The sequence below is a fragment of the Leptonychotes weddellii genome, chromosome 12, assembly GCF_054177405.1.
Source record: "Leptonychotes weddellii isolate Sample4059 chromosome 12, ASM5417740v2, whole genome shotgun sequence".
Lineage (NCBI taxonomy): Eukaryota > Metazoa > Chordata > Mammalia > Carnivora > Phocidae > Leptonychotes > Leptonychotes weddellii.
Window position 1 is genome coordinate 65,063,667 of NC_138380.1, and position 14,188 is coordinate 65,077,854.

General features: G+C 40.8%; 2 protein-coding genes across 2 annotated transcripts in view; one reads left to right on the top strand and one right to left on the bottom strand.

Annotated features, from left to right (window-relative positions):
* Nucleotides 1–6,735, bottom strand: part of LOC145716576 (uncharacterized) — a 94,320-nt gene extending 87,585 nt beyond the window's left edge. The window contains exons 1-2 of the mRNA XM_081800577.1: nt 6,243–6,735; nt 1,016–1,128 (exon numbers count right to left, since the gene is read on the bottom strand). Of these exons, the coding sequence (XP_081656703.1) occupies nt 1,016–1,128; nt 6,243–6,304 (175 nt within the window). The 5' untranslated portion in view covers nt 6,305–6,735. The remainder of the gene's footprint in view (nt 1–1,015; nt 1,129–6,242) is intronic.
* A 57-nt stretch (nt 6,736–6,792) lies between these two features.
* Nucleotides 6,793–14,188, top strand: part of CYP51A1 (cytochrome P450 family 51 subfamily A member 1) — a 17,817-nt gene continuing 10,421 nt past the window's right edge. The window contains exons 1-5 of the mRNA XM_081799697.1: nt 6,793–7,132; nt 8,474–8,572; nt 11,164–11,340; nt 12,548–12,708; nt 13,529–13,589. Of these exons, the coding sequence (XP_081655823.1) occupies nt 6,959–7,132; nt 8,474–8,572; nt 11,164–11,340; nt 12,548–12,708; nt 13,529–13,589 (672 nt within the window). The 5' untranslated portion in view covers nt 6,793–6,958. The remainder of the gene's footprint in view (nt 7,133–8,473; nt 8,573–11,163; nt 11,341–12,547; nt 12,709–13,528; nt 13,590–14,188) is intronic.

Consider the following 14,188-nt stretch of genomic DNA (forward strand, 5'->3'; position numbering starts at 1 on the left):
TGTGCTTTAGAAAATAACCACCCCTTCTGTAATAGTTGTGTGTTTCTTAAGATGATATCAAACCTGATGTGATGCATTCTGGTAATACAGTCCTGGGGAGATGAGTTGAAATCTGGTATGATATTCCTACGGGTAAGGAAGGGGCTCTTTTGAAACTAGGGAATAAACTGAAAAATTTATTGTCAAATCACATAGAGAAGAAATTACAAGTGCAGGATCTGTATCTGAAATCCTCAGAATATTTTTGCCATCAGAATTTTTTCACATTTTAAAAATGAAAGACATGCAGATTCTGTATGTTTTTAACACTCTCAGCAGAACCCAGAGTACGACCCCATTATCAAACAGTATTTCCATGGTGAAACATATGACTACCCACACTACATGGGATAAATAAAGATTATAAATGTCCTCTAATCAATTTAGGTCATGTTTTGATGCCAAATGACTTTGTACCAAACTTCCAAATAAAAACTGTCTCAAGAGCTTTTTAGTTTTCCTCTCCGTGGTTAAAGGATTATGGATCTGCAGGACTGAAAAGGCTGATTTGGAATGGAAGATGTCAACTCTCATCTCTTACTGGACTTTTTTCTCTTGGTTCTAACTTTCAAAGAAGACAGATTACTAGTTTATTTCCTGGCTGAGAGGTAGAGCACAGAGAAGAATAGGGTGGAGTTTGTGAGGCCCGAATCTCAAATCAGGCCTAGTTTTCTGTTAGTCTCACATTTCATTTCCTTTTGTTAATCTCTAGGTCTATAGTGATTTCATAGTCTCTTCTCCTAAGAAAGATTTTCCTCTGTCTAGGCACACTATGACAAAACATTAAAGCCCACTAATTCTAACATTTTATTATATATTAATAATTAATAAGAAGGTGAATCTTAGAACAAGATTTGAGATAAGAAGATGAACTGTATCTTCCTTCCTTGTGGTGGTTCTTCCATTTCCACCCTGGAGAATTTTGGTTTGACCACATTAAACTGGGCAATGGTCCTTTTACATTATCATCACTTACCTTCACAATAAACTTTAAACCCATGAACACTAACTGCAAAATCAGTGGTCAAATGTAGTGAGAACAGAGATTTGGTACTTGTTTCTGATGGCAGCAGATGGAATCCTGTTAACCTAAAAACATACATAAAATTAATTGTTAGAGTCATATTTTATCTAACAGAGCTGAAAGAGCATTAAAAGTTATTTTATCAAGTCCCCAAGCTTTGTATAAATAAGTACACAAATACACACACACACATATATGAAATTATGACATGTTAATTAGAAGTCACTCATTCAAAGAAATTGCTGTAAGTTTATATAAATATACATTTATTTATGAATGTGTGTGCATATTACTGAGAAGCAAAAGCTAAGGATAGACATATAGATGAATGGAATGGAACTGAGAGTCCAGAATTAAACCCTAACATATACAGTCAATTGATTTTTGAAGGGTGTTCGGATAAATCAATGGGGAAAGGACAGTCTTTTCAATAAATGGTGCTGGGGCAACTAAATATCCACATGCAAAAGAATGAGTTTAAAGCCCTATTTCATACCATATACAAAAATTAACTAAAAATCTACTGAACGCCTACATATGAAGTAAAACTATAAAAATCACAGAAGAGAACATAGGCATAAATCTCCATGACCTTGGGTTAGGCAACAGTTTCTACATATGACACCCAAGTGTAAACAACAAAGAGGAAATAGTGATAATTTTCTCTGACTTATTATTGTAAAGATATAATCTCAAAGCTACTGCCAGATCTTTGGTGTCACTGAAAAGTATCCATCAGCAATAGATAATCCGATTATTTCAAATGCGCTAATTAGCAAGGTCTGAAATTCTGAGGATGCACAATGGGAAAACCACTTCTCTCTGCATAATCACATATAGTACCATCTCTGTTAAGAGCAACGGAATCTGTGTGAATTTAGCTGCATTTAGGAAAATGTTTCTCTTCCTTTATTTGTCCTTGCATTGTCCCAGAGCTGAAAAATATTTGTCCTTGGTGTGTGTGTTTGGTCCAATAAGTTACCAAAAAACTACAGGAGAAATGAAGATGTACATTTCATTTCACACTGGTGTAGAAACTTGAGGGATCTTAATTTGATGTGTCAAATGAGACAGTTTTGCTTAACTGCCTCTTACTGAAAAACTCAGACCTAGGGAAATGTTTTGTGTAATTGTGTCCTGTGAACTGCCCTTTTGGGGAGGGGCAGATTGGGGTTTGGGTGTGGGTGGGCTGTGGATCCTAGGGTGAAATAAGTTTCTGTGGGTAGGGAGTAGAATTCTCTGAAATGGAGATTTTTTTACATTAGGGATTAAAGAAAACCCCGTTAGGGGTGCCTGGGTGGCCCAGTCAGTTAAGGGACCAACTCTTGATTTTGGCTCAGGTCATGATCTCAGGGTCCTGAGCTCAAGCCCTGTGTCAGGCTCTGCGCTGGGTGTGGAGCCTGCTTGAGATTCTTTCTCCCTCTGCTCTCGCTCTCTTTCTCGCTCTAAAATACATAAATAAATCTTTAAAAAGAATAAAGAAACCCCCTTCAGTGAGGAGCAGCATAGAAGTAAATTTTCTATAGGAAAACCAGATAATGTTCGGTGTCTATGAAGGGAACTAACTCCCAGTCCCCATGACATGTTTAAAGTTTTGTTCTTTTCCTTTTACTTTAGAAACAGTCATGTTTAGCATATGGTTTTAGTTCTCTTGGGTTTTAAAATTTTACTTTGTTATCTACAATCCTTCAGTAAAGTTGTAAAGGTAAGGTCGTATGTCCAAAGTGTGGTTCTGGGGATTTTAAGGGAATCACCCTTCCTGTCAGAGAGCAGCATTTTATTGAGGAATTACAGGAAAGTGAGCAGAGCCTCAAGGCCAAGCTGAGAGGGAGAAGAGCTCTCTGGAGAAATGGCTGCAATTTGTACTGCACTTAATATAATCCTCCTCCCCCTCCCAGATATATCTGAGGAAGATTACAGAAAGAAAAACATTCTTTTTTTTTTTTTTAAGAAAAACATTTTCTGGGGTGCCTGGATGGTTCTGCTGGTTAAGCGGCTGCCTTTGGTTCCAGTCCTGATCCCAGGGTCCTGGGATTGAGCCCCCCATCGGGCTCCCTGTTCAGAGGGGAGCCTGCCTCTCCCTCTGCCTGCTGCTCCCCCTGCTTGTGCTTGCTCTCTCGCCCCTCCTCTCTGTGTCAAATAAATAAATGAAATCTTAAAAAAAAAAAAAGAAAAACATTTTCCAACAAAATTATCCTAGCTAATTTTCAGTCAAGCATCTTATTATTTAAACCTTATATTTAAACAAAAAAACTTTGGTTTTGTTCACAAATGCTTGATTATCACCCAGCATTTCACTTCACAGTAAGGAATTAAATTTAATTTCAATAATGTTAAGAGTGGTCTGATGAAAAGTATGGGCAGCATAGGAAAAAGATGAATTACCACACTCAACTAATAAGATAATAGTAGGGTTGAATCCATGGTGAATCTCCCTTTTCATTTTATGATGTGCTTCTGAAACATCACTTTGGAAAACTCATATTAAAATAACAAAAGCTATGGCTATATAATAATGAGGACTACCTTGGAGTTTTAATGAATCAAACGTCTTGTTTTAAAACTATTTCATACGAAGGTCATACTGATGGTATGCGATGTGATTCCACACAGAACAAAAATTGAAAGCCCCACAACTCATATTCTAGGTCAGCAGTTTTCAAACTTTTTGGCCTCAGGACTCTTTCACAATCTCATAAATTATTAAGAGTCCTACAGAACTTTTAAAAAATGTGTATATCTATACGTATTTACAGTAATACAAATTAAGGTAGAGAAATAAAAATATTAGTTTATTAAAAATAACAAGCCCATGTTAACATAAAAAATGCATTTTAATGAACATAGTTATGTTTTCAAATAAAAGAAATTAGTGAGTGGGGCACCTGGGTGGCTCAGTTGGTTAAGCCTCCGACTCGTCATTTTGGCTCAGGTCATGATCTCAGGGTGGTAAGATCGAGCCCCCCCCATGGGGTTCTACACTGGGTATGGAGCCTGCTTAGGATTCTCTCTCCCTCTCCTTCTGCCCCTCCCCCCTCCTGCTTGTGCTCGTTCTCTCTCAAAAAAAAAAAAATAGTGAGATACATGGTACTATTTTAGATTTTTGCAAATCCCTTTAATGCCTGGCTTGATGGAAGATAGTTGAATTCTCATATGTGTTTCTGTATTCAATCATGTGCATTGTTTGGGTTGAAGTATATAAACTTCACCCAGATGTATAGTTGGAAAAAGCAGGAATATTTTAATAACTTTTCCAGATAATTATAGGTATTTTTTTTTTATAAGTGGTGTATCTTAAAAGTTAGTGGCAATGTAGAATCTGGAGGTATATCAATTAACTTTTTACATTCTATGAAAATCTTTTGGTCTAACTTGTACTTTGAATGAATGTTTTACCCACACATGATTTTGTAACATCATGCATTGGTCATTTGAAAATACTTGTTCAATGAATTATGCAAATATTCTAATGTTGACACATTTTATTATATAAAATCCTTTTGTTACTAAATTTTCCTCTGCAGAAAAGTCTCAAGAATTAGTATGTTGTCAAGTTTACGGTGGTAGATATGTTTTCTAAAATTCTTAATTTTTATTTGAGAGCTTTGATTTTTTTTTTTTTTTTGGAGAGAGAGAGGGAGAGAGTGTCAGGGGTGGGGAGGGAAGGGGTCAGAAGGAGAGGGAGAGGGAGAATCTTAAGCAGGCATGGAGCCTGACATGGGGCTCAATCTTATGTCCCTGAGATCATGACCTGAGCCGAAATCCACCAACTGAGCCACTCAGGCGCCCTGGAAAGCTTTAATTTTATCACTGACAACAAATACTGTCAATGGTTTTCTTTAAAAGGACAGGCTGATTTCATTTTCAAGAAAATGTCAAATACCCAAATGTGAAAGACTAGAGTTTGGCAGTCATTCTTTCAAGCAAAATGTTATTCCATGAAAAAATCTGCTAGTTAAAAAATACATGTATTCAATGGTTGAACTTTAATAAATCTAACATTCACAATTTCATCAAGGACATTCTTAACTGAAATAGATAATTTTATTTTTCTATTGCAAGTGCATGACAGTGAAGAATAATGACTGCTGGAGTTTGGTGTCATTGCCTTTGATTTGTGCTAAGGCCCAAGAAGTTTTTATTTACTACTGATTTTACACTATCAGGGCAAATTCCAGCAGTGAAAAAGCAAATAGCAGTATTATTATAAAGAGTTTTGACCTTGCAGATACTCTGAAAGGCTCTTGGGGATACCCAGAAGGCTATGAACCACAATATGAGAACTGCTATGGTAGGTATTAGAATAAGGGCAGAATATAAAAACAATTAAGACGTGATCCCTTTTCTCAAGCTCATGTTCTAATAGAGGAAACCTACAGAGATGATTACAACATGCTTTAGAGATACAAGAAATGGCAACAGTGGGGAGGCCAGATTAAGAACAAGAATGGACAAGTACAAGATGTATAGTTGGAAAGGCAGACAAGCAACGATGAGATCTGACCTAAGGTAGTGGTGAATGGAGAAACGTTCAAGGTGGTGGAATTATAAGATGTGGTGACTGATTAAACATGAGGAATGAAGAAGGAGGGCAATGGGGTGGATAGTGGTGCCCTTCCTACATGGGCATTACAGGAGGGGCAGGATGGCAGCGGGGTGGGAGGAGGTAAATTCAGTTCGGGATTTACTGACAATGAGATAAATGTTAAGCATCTAGGTAGAGGTGTTGAGCAGGCAGTTAGATACTCCTGCTCCTTCCCTGAGGGCCCTGCAGTTTTGTCACCCACTGCTGTATTCCCAGTGCCTACCTAGCACAATACCTAGCTCTTCACAGTGACTGAATAAATACATGAATATGGTCGGGGGCTCGTGAGAGTAATACAGAAGGGGAATTTACTTTGGTGGTCATTATAGATACATGCTTCTTTGAGACCGCAGGAGCGGGCGGCCAAGGGGCTGTGGCTTTAGGACTGTACTTCCGTTTTAAAATCTTTCTGGACAGAGTAAGTGCCGTTCTTGGGGAATGTTGTCTCAAATAGGTCGCGACGGCCTATAATATTCAAATTTATTTCGGAAAACCTGTTTCCGTATAATCCAGACAGCAACTAAGTTTTGTTATCGTTATGCCGTATATTAATACCTGTCAGACTGCTTTTAATTGGGGTGGCATGGGACTGACCTCATCGTCCCACCCTTCCGTGGGCAGACGGCGTCTTTCACAATCGCCCTTTCCCCAACCATGTTGGCTGTCTCTCCACCGCTTCAGGACGCGGGCCCTGAGAGGCTCAGCTGCAGCGGGCCTGCATGCCCCGGCGAGGGGGCGGTGCTCGCACCACCGGGGCGGTACTCAAGCCACCCGCCCGGCTGACGCCACATAAGCTGAGATCACCTCACGCGCGAGCGGTGCAATCACAGAGCGCGCTGCTGCCGCTGCCGTCCCGTCGCAAACCTCGCTCTGAGACCCCTCCGCCCGCCCTTTCTCGGCGCCGTGTCGTGGTGCTCCGCACCCGGGCACGCAGGCTCAGGTGGCCCGCGATTCTCAGGGGGATGATCCCCTCTTAAGTTCTCGTTCTCCTCTGTCTCTGTACCACTGGTACCCTAGGTGCAACCTGCTTTTTCAGGGCCTCTCTCCTGGCGTAAGGAGACCTCGGCCGTAGGTAGTCCTACGTAGGGCGTGGCCAGCATCTGGCCCCGCCCCGTTCTGTGACGCACAGGGTGGCGCGCGTGGGAGCCGAGAGTAGGGGGTGGGACTGGGTTTAGTAGGAGACCTGGAGGCCGGGGCCGCCTCCGGACGCCCATCTGCCGGCCTTACTCGCTCCATCGATTAGGAGGAGCGGCGGCGACCTCGGCCTCCAGCGTCTCCGGCGAACTGTAGTGACTGCTGCGGCGGTCAGGATGATGTTGCTGGGTTTACTGCAGGCGGGCGGGTCGGTGCTGGGGCAGGCGATGGAGCGGGTGACCGGCGGCAACCTCCTATCCATGCTGCTAATCGCCTGCGCCTTCACGCTTGGCCTAGTCTACCTGTTCCGCCTCGCAGTCGGCCACCTGGCCCCCCTGCCCGCCGGGGCGGTACGTGCACCCTGGGGGATCCGGGCGGGGGACGCAGCGACTACTGTGGTCTAACGGCTAGCGGGGCGACGACAAAGGCGGCCGAAGGGCTAGCGGGAGTGGCTGCCGAAGCCGTGGTCAGCTGGGCGGCGGCGACGGGCGCACTGGGGACGGGGAGGTGGCCGCAGCTCTGCTGCTTGTGGTCGCGACTTCCTTGGCCTTTCTGGCCTTGGTGTTGGGGGCTCTCAAGTCTGTAGCGATTCTGGCGGTGGCCGCGTGTCTGGTCTTGGTGGGGGTCGTGCTTGTAGCGGTCACGGCTGTGCTGGCCGAAGTGCTGGTGCTCCTAATGGCCGTGGCCAGACTGATGGATGTGGCATTGAGCGCCCTGGTGGCCGTCATCTTGGGGACTGCCCTGGTGGGGCATCCTGTGGGCTGTAGTATCGCCCCTAATGGCGATTTATATCTGTATGAAGCGGGGAGTGTTTGGTAGGGTGGGAGTAACTGGATTGTCCCTTCTTATGATGCTAAGAAGTATCAGTTTCTTTAATTTAGTGTCGTTATTGACCACTAGCTTCATACACCAAGTAGCGTTTAAAACTGCTCTTTTACTGACAGTGGAATGTATGAACTATTGACCAAGTCGTTTTTAAAACCTGGAGCATCTAAAGTACCTTTTACAAGGAGTGTGAAGGAGTTCCTGCTAGTGCTGATCTACTCTCTCTAAAATCAGTGGATGAGGAGCGCTGGGTGGTTCAGTTGATTAAGCATCTGATCCTTGATCTCAGCTCAGGTCTTGATCTCAGGGTGGTGAATTTAAGCCTCACGCTGGGTGTGGAGCCTACTTTAAAAAATAAAATCAGTGGATGAGATGTGTTCTCTTTCCTGATAAATGTAGCTTCTTAAACATTTCACATCTTTCTATACCTCAAGTTACTGTTTGTCTTTTTCTATACCTTCTTTAGGCAAGATTCCGGAACTAAAATTGTGAGTGGTAGTGGTAAAGACAATATAGTTTGATTTTCCTGTGTGTTTTGTTTTTTTTTTTTTTGCTAATGTTTAAGTAAGTTGCCTAGAGCCCACCAATAAATAATATTGGACATATTCTGGACAGTGTTCAGCATGTGTAATTACAACACCTTTGTGTTTGTCTAGTCACTTATACCATGTTTTGAGTTTCTGTTCTTTTGACTATGGCCACTCTCCTAAGATACTTGCAGTTTGGCTGTTTTTAAGTTACTGTTGATGCTTTATTTTTTGGTAACTTTTTAGTATTAGTGGTAAATTTCATTTGTTTGGTCAGGAAACTAAACTGGATATCTCAAAATGAAATGTGAACCCCCAATTTTTTGTTTTCTCTTGCAGAAAAGTCCACCATACATTTTCTCTCCAGTTCCATTCCTTGGACATGCCATAGCATTTGGGAAAAGTCCAATTGAATTCCTAGAAAATGCATATGAGAAGGTAAGTGTTCCAAATAATTATAGGAAAAGAAATTAGTGCTTTTCAAACTTTTCTTTAAATGGCAGAACATTAAAAATAGTGTAATCTTAGGCTTATCCCGAGTATAGGAAACCAATTAAATTAGAGCTACTCCTATTTAAGAGCTGGAGGGGTCTTGGAGACTCTCGTAACTTCTCCTGTGTCCTGGGTGATCTCTGAGACATCACTAGCCTAAATTTTGTACTTACTGATCATAGTTAAGATTGATACTGATTGACCCTTATTTTTCTTAACCAGTCACCTGTGGAATTTTCTAACCTGCTCTACACATCTGTGACTTCAGTTTCACTTGGATGACCCACAAGATACCATGGCCAAGTCAGATCTTTGCCCCTCTTCTCTCTCATGAGCTTTCTGATACCAATTCAGCCATTTATTCCACAGTCCCACTATGAATTGTTGTCACTCTTAACTCTTTCAGCTCCACAATATAAATTTAGACACTTTAGTCTTAGACCCCTTCTTTTCTTGGCTTGCCTCTTGCCTCTGCAGCAACTTCCATTAGAACCATTCTTTGACCTCATTAGATCTTCCAGTCCATTGTCCCATTTACTTTCTCCTGATCTATTAGCCTCCTTTCTTTGCTTCGTTTTCCAGTTTGGGACAGTGGTCCATCATTTCAGTTCCACTGTGGCCAATACCATACATTTCTTCAGTCCACCCTAGTCTGCCTGTCAGCCCCTTCACTAATGAGCTCCGTGTCCTAGTTCAATGAACTTGATCCCTCAGCTGTATTTGTCACTGGTAACTCCTCCCTCCTTAAATGTGGCTTCTTTCATCCCCCCCCCTGCCCCCTATTTCTCTGACTGCTTTTTCTCTAACTCAGTAGTGGGCTTATGCCTGGGCATTTACTGTTGGGGTTCATGGAGGTTTGGTCCTTGGCCTTTAGTCTTTCTTAGGTGATCTCATCTCTAACCTGCAGCTTCAGTTATCAGCCATAGGTAGATGACACCCAAATTAATGTCTCTGGCTCAGGTCTCTTCTCCAGCTCCTGACCTGGATGTCCCAACTCCCACATGATTTTTCCTGCGTTGTCTCAAAGGCACCTGAAATCCAACATTTCTGAAGGCTAACCCTTGGTTTTTCTCTCTTCAATCCTGGTTGTCCTGTTTTCTCTTCTCACCATTTTTCTGTTTTCCAGAAGCCTAGGATTCCTTCTTGATACTTCCCTCCCTCAATCCATTGCTGTCTGCAAATTCTCTCTCCAAAATAATTCAGTATCCATCTGCTTCTCTGTGCACTGCCCCATCATTACCATGTAGCAAGTTTTCATCATCAGGTTCCTGCATAGGCTCTAACTGGTCCTCTGACATTCCTTCTGCTCCTGTTCCTCCCCCCTCCATATAGCAGCCAGAGGGATCTTTCTTTTAAAATATGCATATAGCAGTGTGTCCCTCCCATGCAGTTTAAAATCTTCTATGGCTTTCTATTGCTTGTAAGGAAAAAACTTCCTGAATATGGCTTATGAGACTACGTATGGTTTAGGCCCTGCAGACTCAGCTCTCATCTTGTCCTCCCCCCCATTAGGATCTTTGTGCATGCCGGGCTGCCATGCTGACTCCTCCTCATCCTTCAAGCCTCAGCTCAGGTGGCCTTTCCTCTCTTTGGTCTCTCTTTTATCAGTTCTCTTCTCCCAGAATTGCTTTCCTTCCTGTAGTACTTGTCACATTTGCAATTTTACATTTGTTAATGTGATTATTTGATTAAGTTGTATCTTTTTCAATAGACTAAGCTACATGAGTCAGAGACAGTATTTTTGTTCACAATTGTATCCCCAGAGCCTGGTCTTTAATAATAATCAGATAACTGCAAGGTAAAGCATTTAACACCCAGCCAGATTAACGGAAAATTAAAAATGAAATCATTTAGGGGCGCCTGGGTGGCTCAGTCGTTGAGCGTCTGCCTTCGGCTCAGGTCATGATCCCAGGGTCCTGGGATCGAGCCCTGCATCGGGCTCCCTGCTCGGCGGGAGGCCTGCTTCTCCCTCTCCCCTCCCCCTGCTTGTGTTCCCTCTCTCGCTCTGTCTCTCTCTGTCAAATAAATAAATAAAATCTTTAAAAAAAAAAAAGAAATCATTTGGTGTTGGTGAGATAGTAGTAAACTGGATAACTAAATAAACTTCTGATGTCTTCACATAGCAAATACAATAGGACAGGTCATAACCTTTGGTGACTCCTATAAGTTTATCCTTAACAAGGGGGTAAAAAATCTGTATTCTCAGAGAAACTCATTGCAGAATTATCCATAATAAGTAAAGAACTGACATATCACCCATATGTCCAATAATGAAAGAATAATTATTAAAATTATAATGTCTGTGTAAAGGATAGAAAATATTTTCAGTATAAGTTGAAAACAGAATAAAAAGTTTATATTTCACTTGCAACTGGATGAAAATAATTATAAATTTGGACAAAGACTGGGTGAGTAATTGCATTAAGGTTTATGCATGTTTTAATTTTCAAAAATGTTTTGTGAATTAATAAGTTAGTGTTTCTTTTAGTGATACATATTTTTCAGTACCATCACTGTGGCTACTTTTCTTTCTTTAGTATGGACCTGTATTTAGTTTTACCATGGTGGGCAAGACATTTACTTACCTTCTGGGGAGTGATGCTGCTGCACTGCTTTTTAATAGTAAAAATGAGGACCTGAATGCAGAAGATGTCTACAGTCGTCTGACAACACCTGTGTTTGGGAAGGGAGTTGCATATGATGTGCCAAATCCAGTAGGTGACCCTGTTACCTTCAAGAAAAATCTATGATGTAATAGTTACAGCTGGTAGTGTAATATTGTACATTTAGAATGTAGAAACAATTTATTCTTTGGTTCAGAAATCTGAAGAATGAGACATTAAAAAGAAAAGGCCTGGTAACTGACAAAGAATGGGTATTCTGTTTTATAGCTGCAGGCATGGGCTAAGCAATTTTAAAGGTTGCCTGTACAAAGAAAGAGAATCAATGATGAACTTAGGGCATTGATTCGAGTGGGTAACAAGAAAATCCCATTATTTCATCAAAAGGGCCTCCTATACCTCTACTCCTGCCTGAAATTCTAGCATAAGAGCTCTTTTCAGCTAAAGATTGTTGGCTTTGGAAGTTTGTGTGATTTCTTTTCCCCTCCTGAAGTCAAATATTAGAGTGCTGCAAATTGATGCAAAACACAAATGAGATCATTGGCTCAATAGCTTGGTGTGGGCTCTGGCTGAGATCGTACCACACATGCCCTAGTATCCTAGTGTAGCAGTTAAGAGTTGACATCAAGTGTTATTTCTGGGGATGAGCGAGGTGTGGGGAATGAGTGGCTCCTCAAGGCCAAAAGCAAGAACCCTAGAAAATCTCTCTGGTCAGATATATCTATTCATTTTTTCACACTGCTAATCAGATTCTTAAAATAGAAATGTCCCAATGGGTTAAAACCATTAGTTGTCTTAGTGTGAATTTATTGCAATCAGACTATATTGAATTCTCATTAAACTTCTGGAAGATAGTGAGAGGAATGATACTTGTTTGGGAATGGAATGGGAGAGTATGTGAAGTGGGATAAAAATGATATGGAAGCATAATGAACCTTTGGGGGCTTGTGTTGGTATCTGGGTTGGGTTGGGATGCTAGAAGATAACAGGAAAGGGAAGCCCTGCGGTCTGGAGTGGGAAAATGCATATGTAGGAAGGAAAGGCAGTGGGATTCCTAATTTATCATTAGTTGAGCGCCTGCATACCAGGTTACCTCTGCATGTTACTTCAGATCCATATAAATGCTCTAAGTTTCCCATGTTTGGTATAGTTTTAAAAAATCCTTTTACTGTTTTTATTTTCAATATCTTTTTTAAAAATATTCTTTTCTTTGAGTGTTACATATAATAACCCAAATGAATCTGCTGATAAAACAAAATTGTGTTTTAATGCTTGGTATTATACTGTTAATATTTTGAAGGTTTTTTTGGAGCAGAAGAAAATGTTAAAAAGTGGCCTTAACATAGCCCACTTTAGACAGCACGTTTCTATAATTGAGAAAGAAACAAAGGAGTACTTTCAGAGTTGGGGAGAAAGTGGAGAAAAAAGTAAGCAAACTGTTTTGGTTTTGCATTTGTCCTAGTATTTCTACTTTTTTTTATGACTAGAAATATAAGAATACGTGAGTGTTTGTGTGTGTAATGAAAAACCAACTGCAACATATGTAAAAAACACCTTAGATTTAATGGAAAGAATATGTTTTGATAACCACAGAGTTAAAAAGACCTGAGAGGAAGTGATTATTGCTGTTCACTTAGCAAAACCTTAAAATGGGCTAGTTAATGTGCATGTTATTCAGCTCATTTGTACAAATAATATAAAAATAACTCATTAAATTTTGAAATAAACTGAATTAAGGCTTTTTGCAAGGTCATTTTAAGACAATAAATAAAATAATTTTTTTTAACCCCCATGAGCAAGTAAAAGTCTAAATGATTTAATTTTGTATGTAATACCCTATCTATCTGATATTGTATGGGAATGATTTAGTTCATGAAAAAAGTAAATTTAAATACATAGGCTTAGTCTACCACCAACTATATGCTTTCTTGCATTATGTACAGAGTATAGTGAGTATAACTTGATCTTCTTTGGATATTTATGTGAATCCATTCTTTATATTGGACAATTAAGTGTTCCTTTCAGAGAAAATTGCCCCCCCAAAGCAGGACGCAACATCTGTCTCATAGGGCATTAAGACCTCTGTGTGGGTCCCCATGTTCTGGGTGTGGTCTTCAGTTTCTGTAATCCACCGAAAGCTGATGTGATATATTTCTAACCATACAAGAAGCTGATGTATAAACAAACTAAAATGCCAACTTAATAAATACAAGTGAGACAAAGTTACAGCATTGAGAACACCAGAATTTGATAAACTTCATTGGCAAATCTAACTGGAAAGCCAAGGGACAATTGGAAGTTCATTTGGTAAACACGGAATTAAAGAACAAGGCATTAATTGGGTAATTTTTATGACTTTTAAATGTCATCGAAATGTGCTTCCCTGATGTATCTGTCTCTAGTTTGGGATATTACCAGTTGATGATTAGCTACAGTTTTCTTTTATATATAGTCAAGACCTCAAATTTTAGTCCTGGTCTTCCTGCTTTTGACCTGTGAAATAATCCATTCTTCAGTTTTTGGACTGCTGTTCTTTGGGAAGCACCTCATATGCACTAAATCACCTTCTTGCTGCTTTTGTTACACTGCGACTTGGAACTTCTGTAACTCTATTCATTTTTTTTTTTTTTTTAGAGATTTTATTTATTTGTTTGACAGAGAAAGAGACAGCAAGAGCGGGAACACAAGCAGGGGGAGTGGGAGAGGGAGAAGCAGACTTCCTGCTGAGCAGGGAGCCGGATGTGGGGCTCGATCCCAGGACCCTGGGATCATGACCTGAGCAAAGGCAGATGCTTAATGACTGAGCCACCCAGGCGCCCCTCTATTCATTTTTTAAAAAGTTTTATTTTTAAGTAATTTCTATACCCAATGCGGGGCTCGAACTCACGACCCCGAGATCAAGAATCACGTGCTCTACCAACTGAGCCAGCCAGGCGCCCCT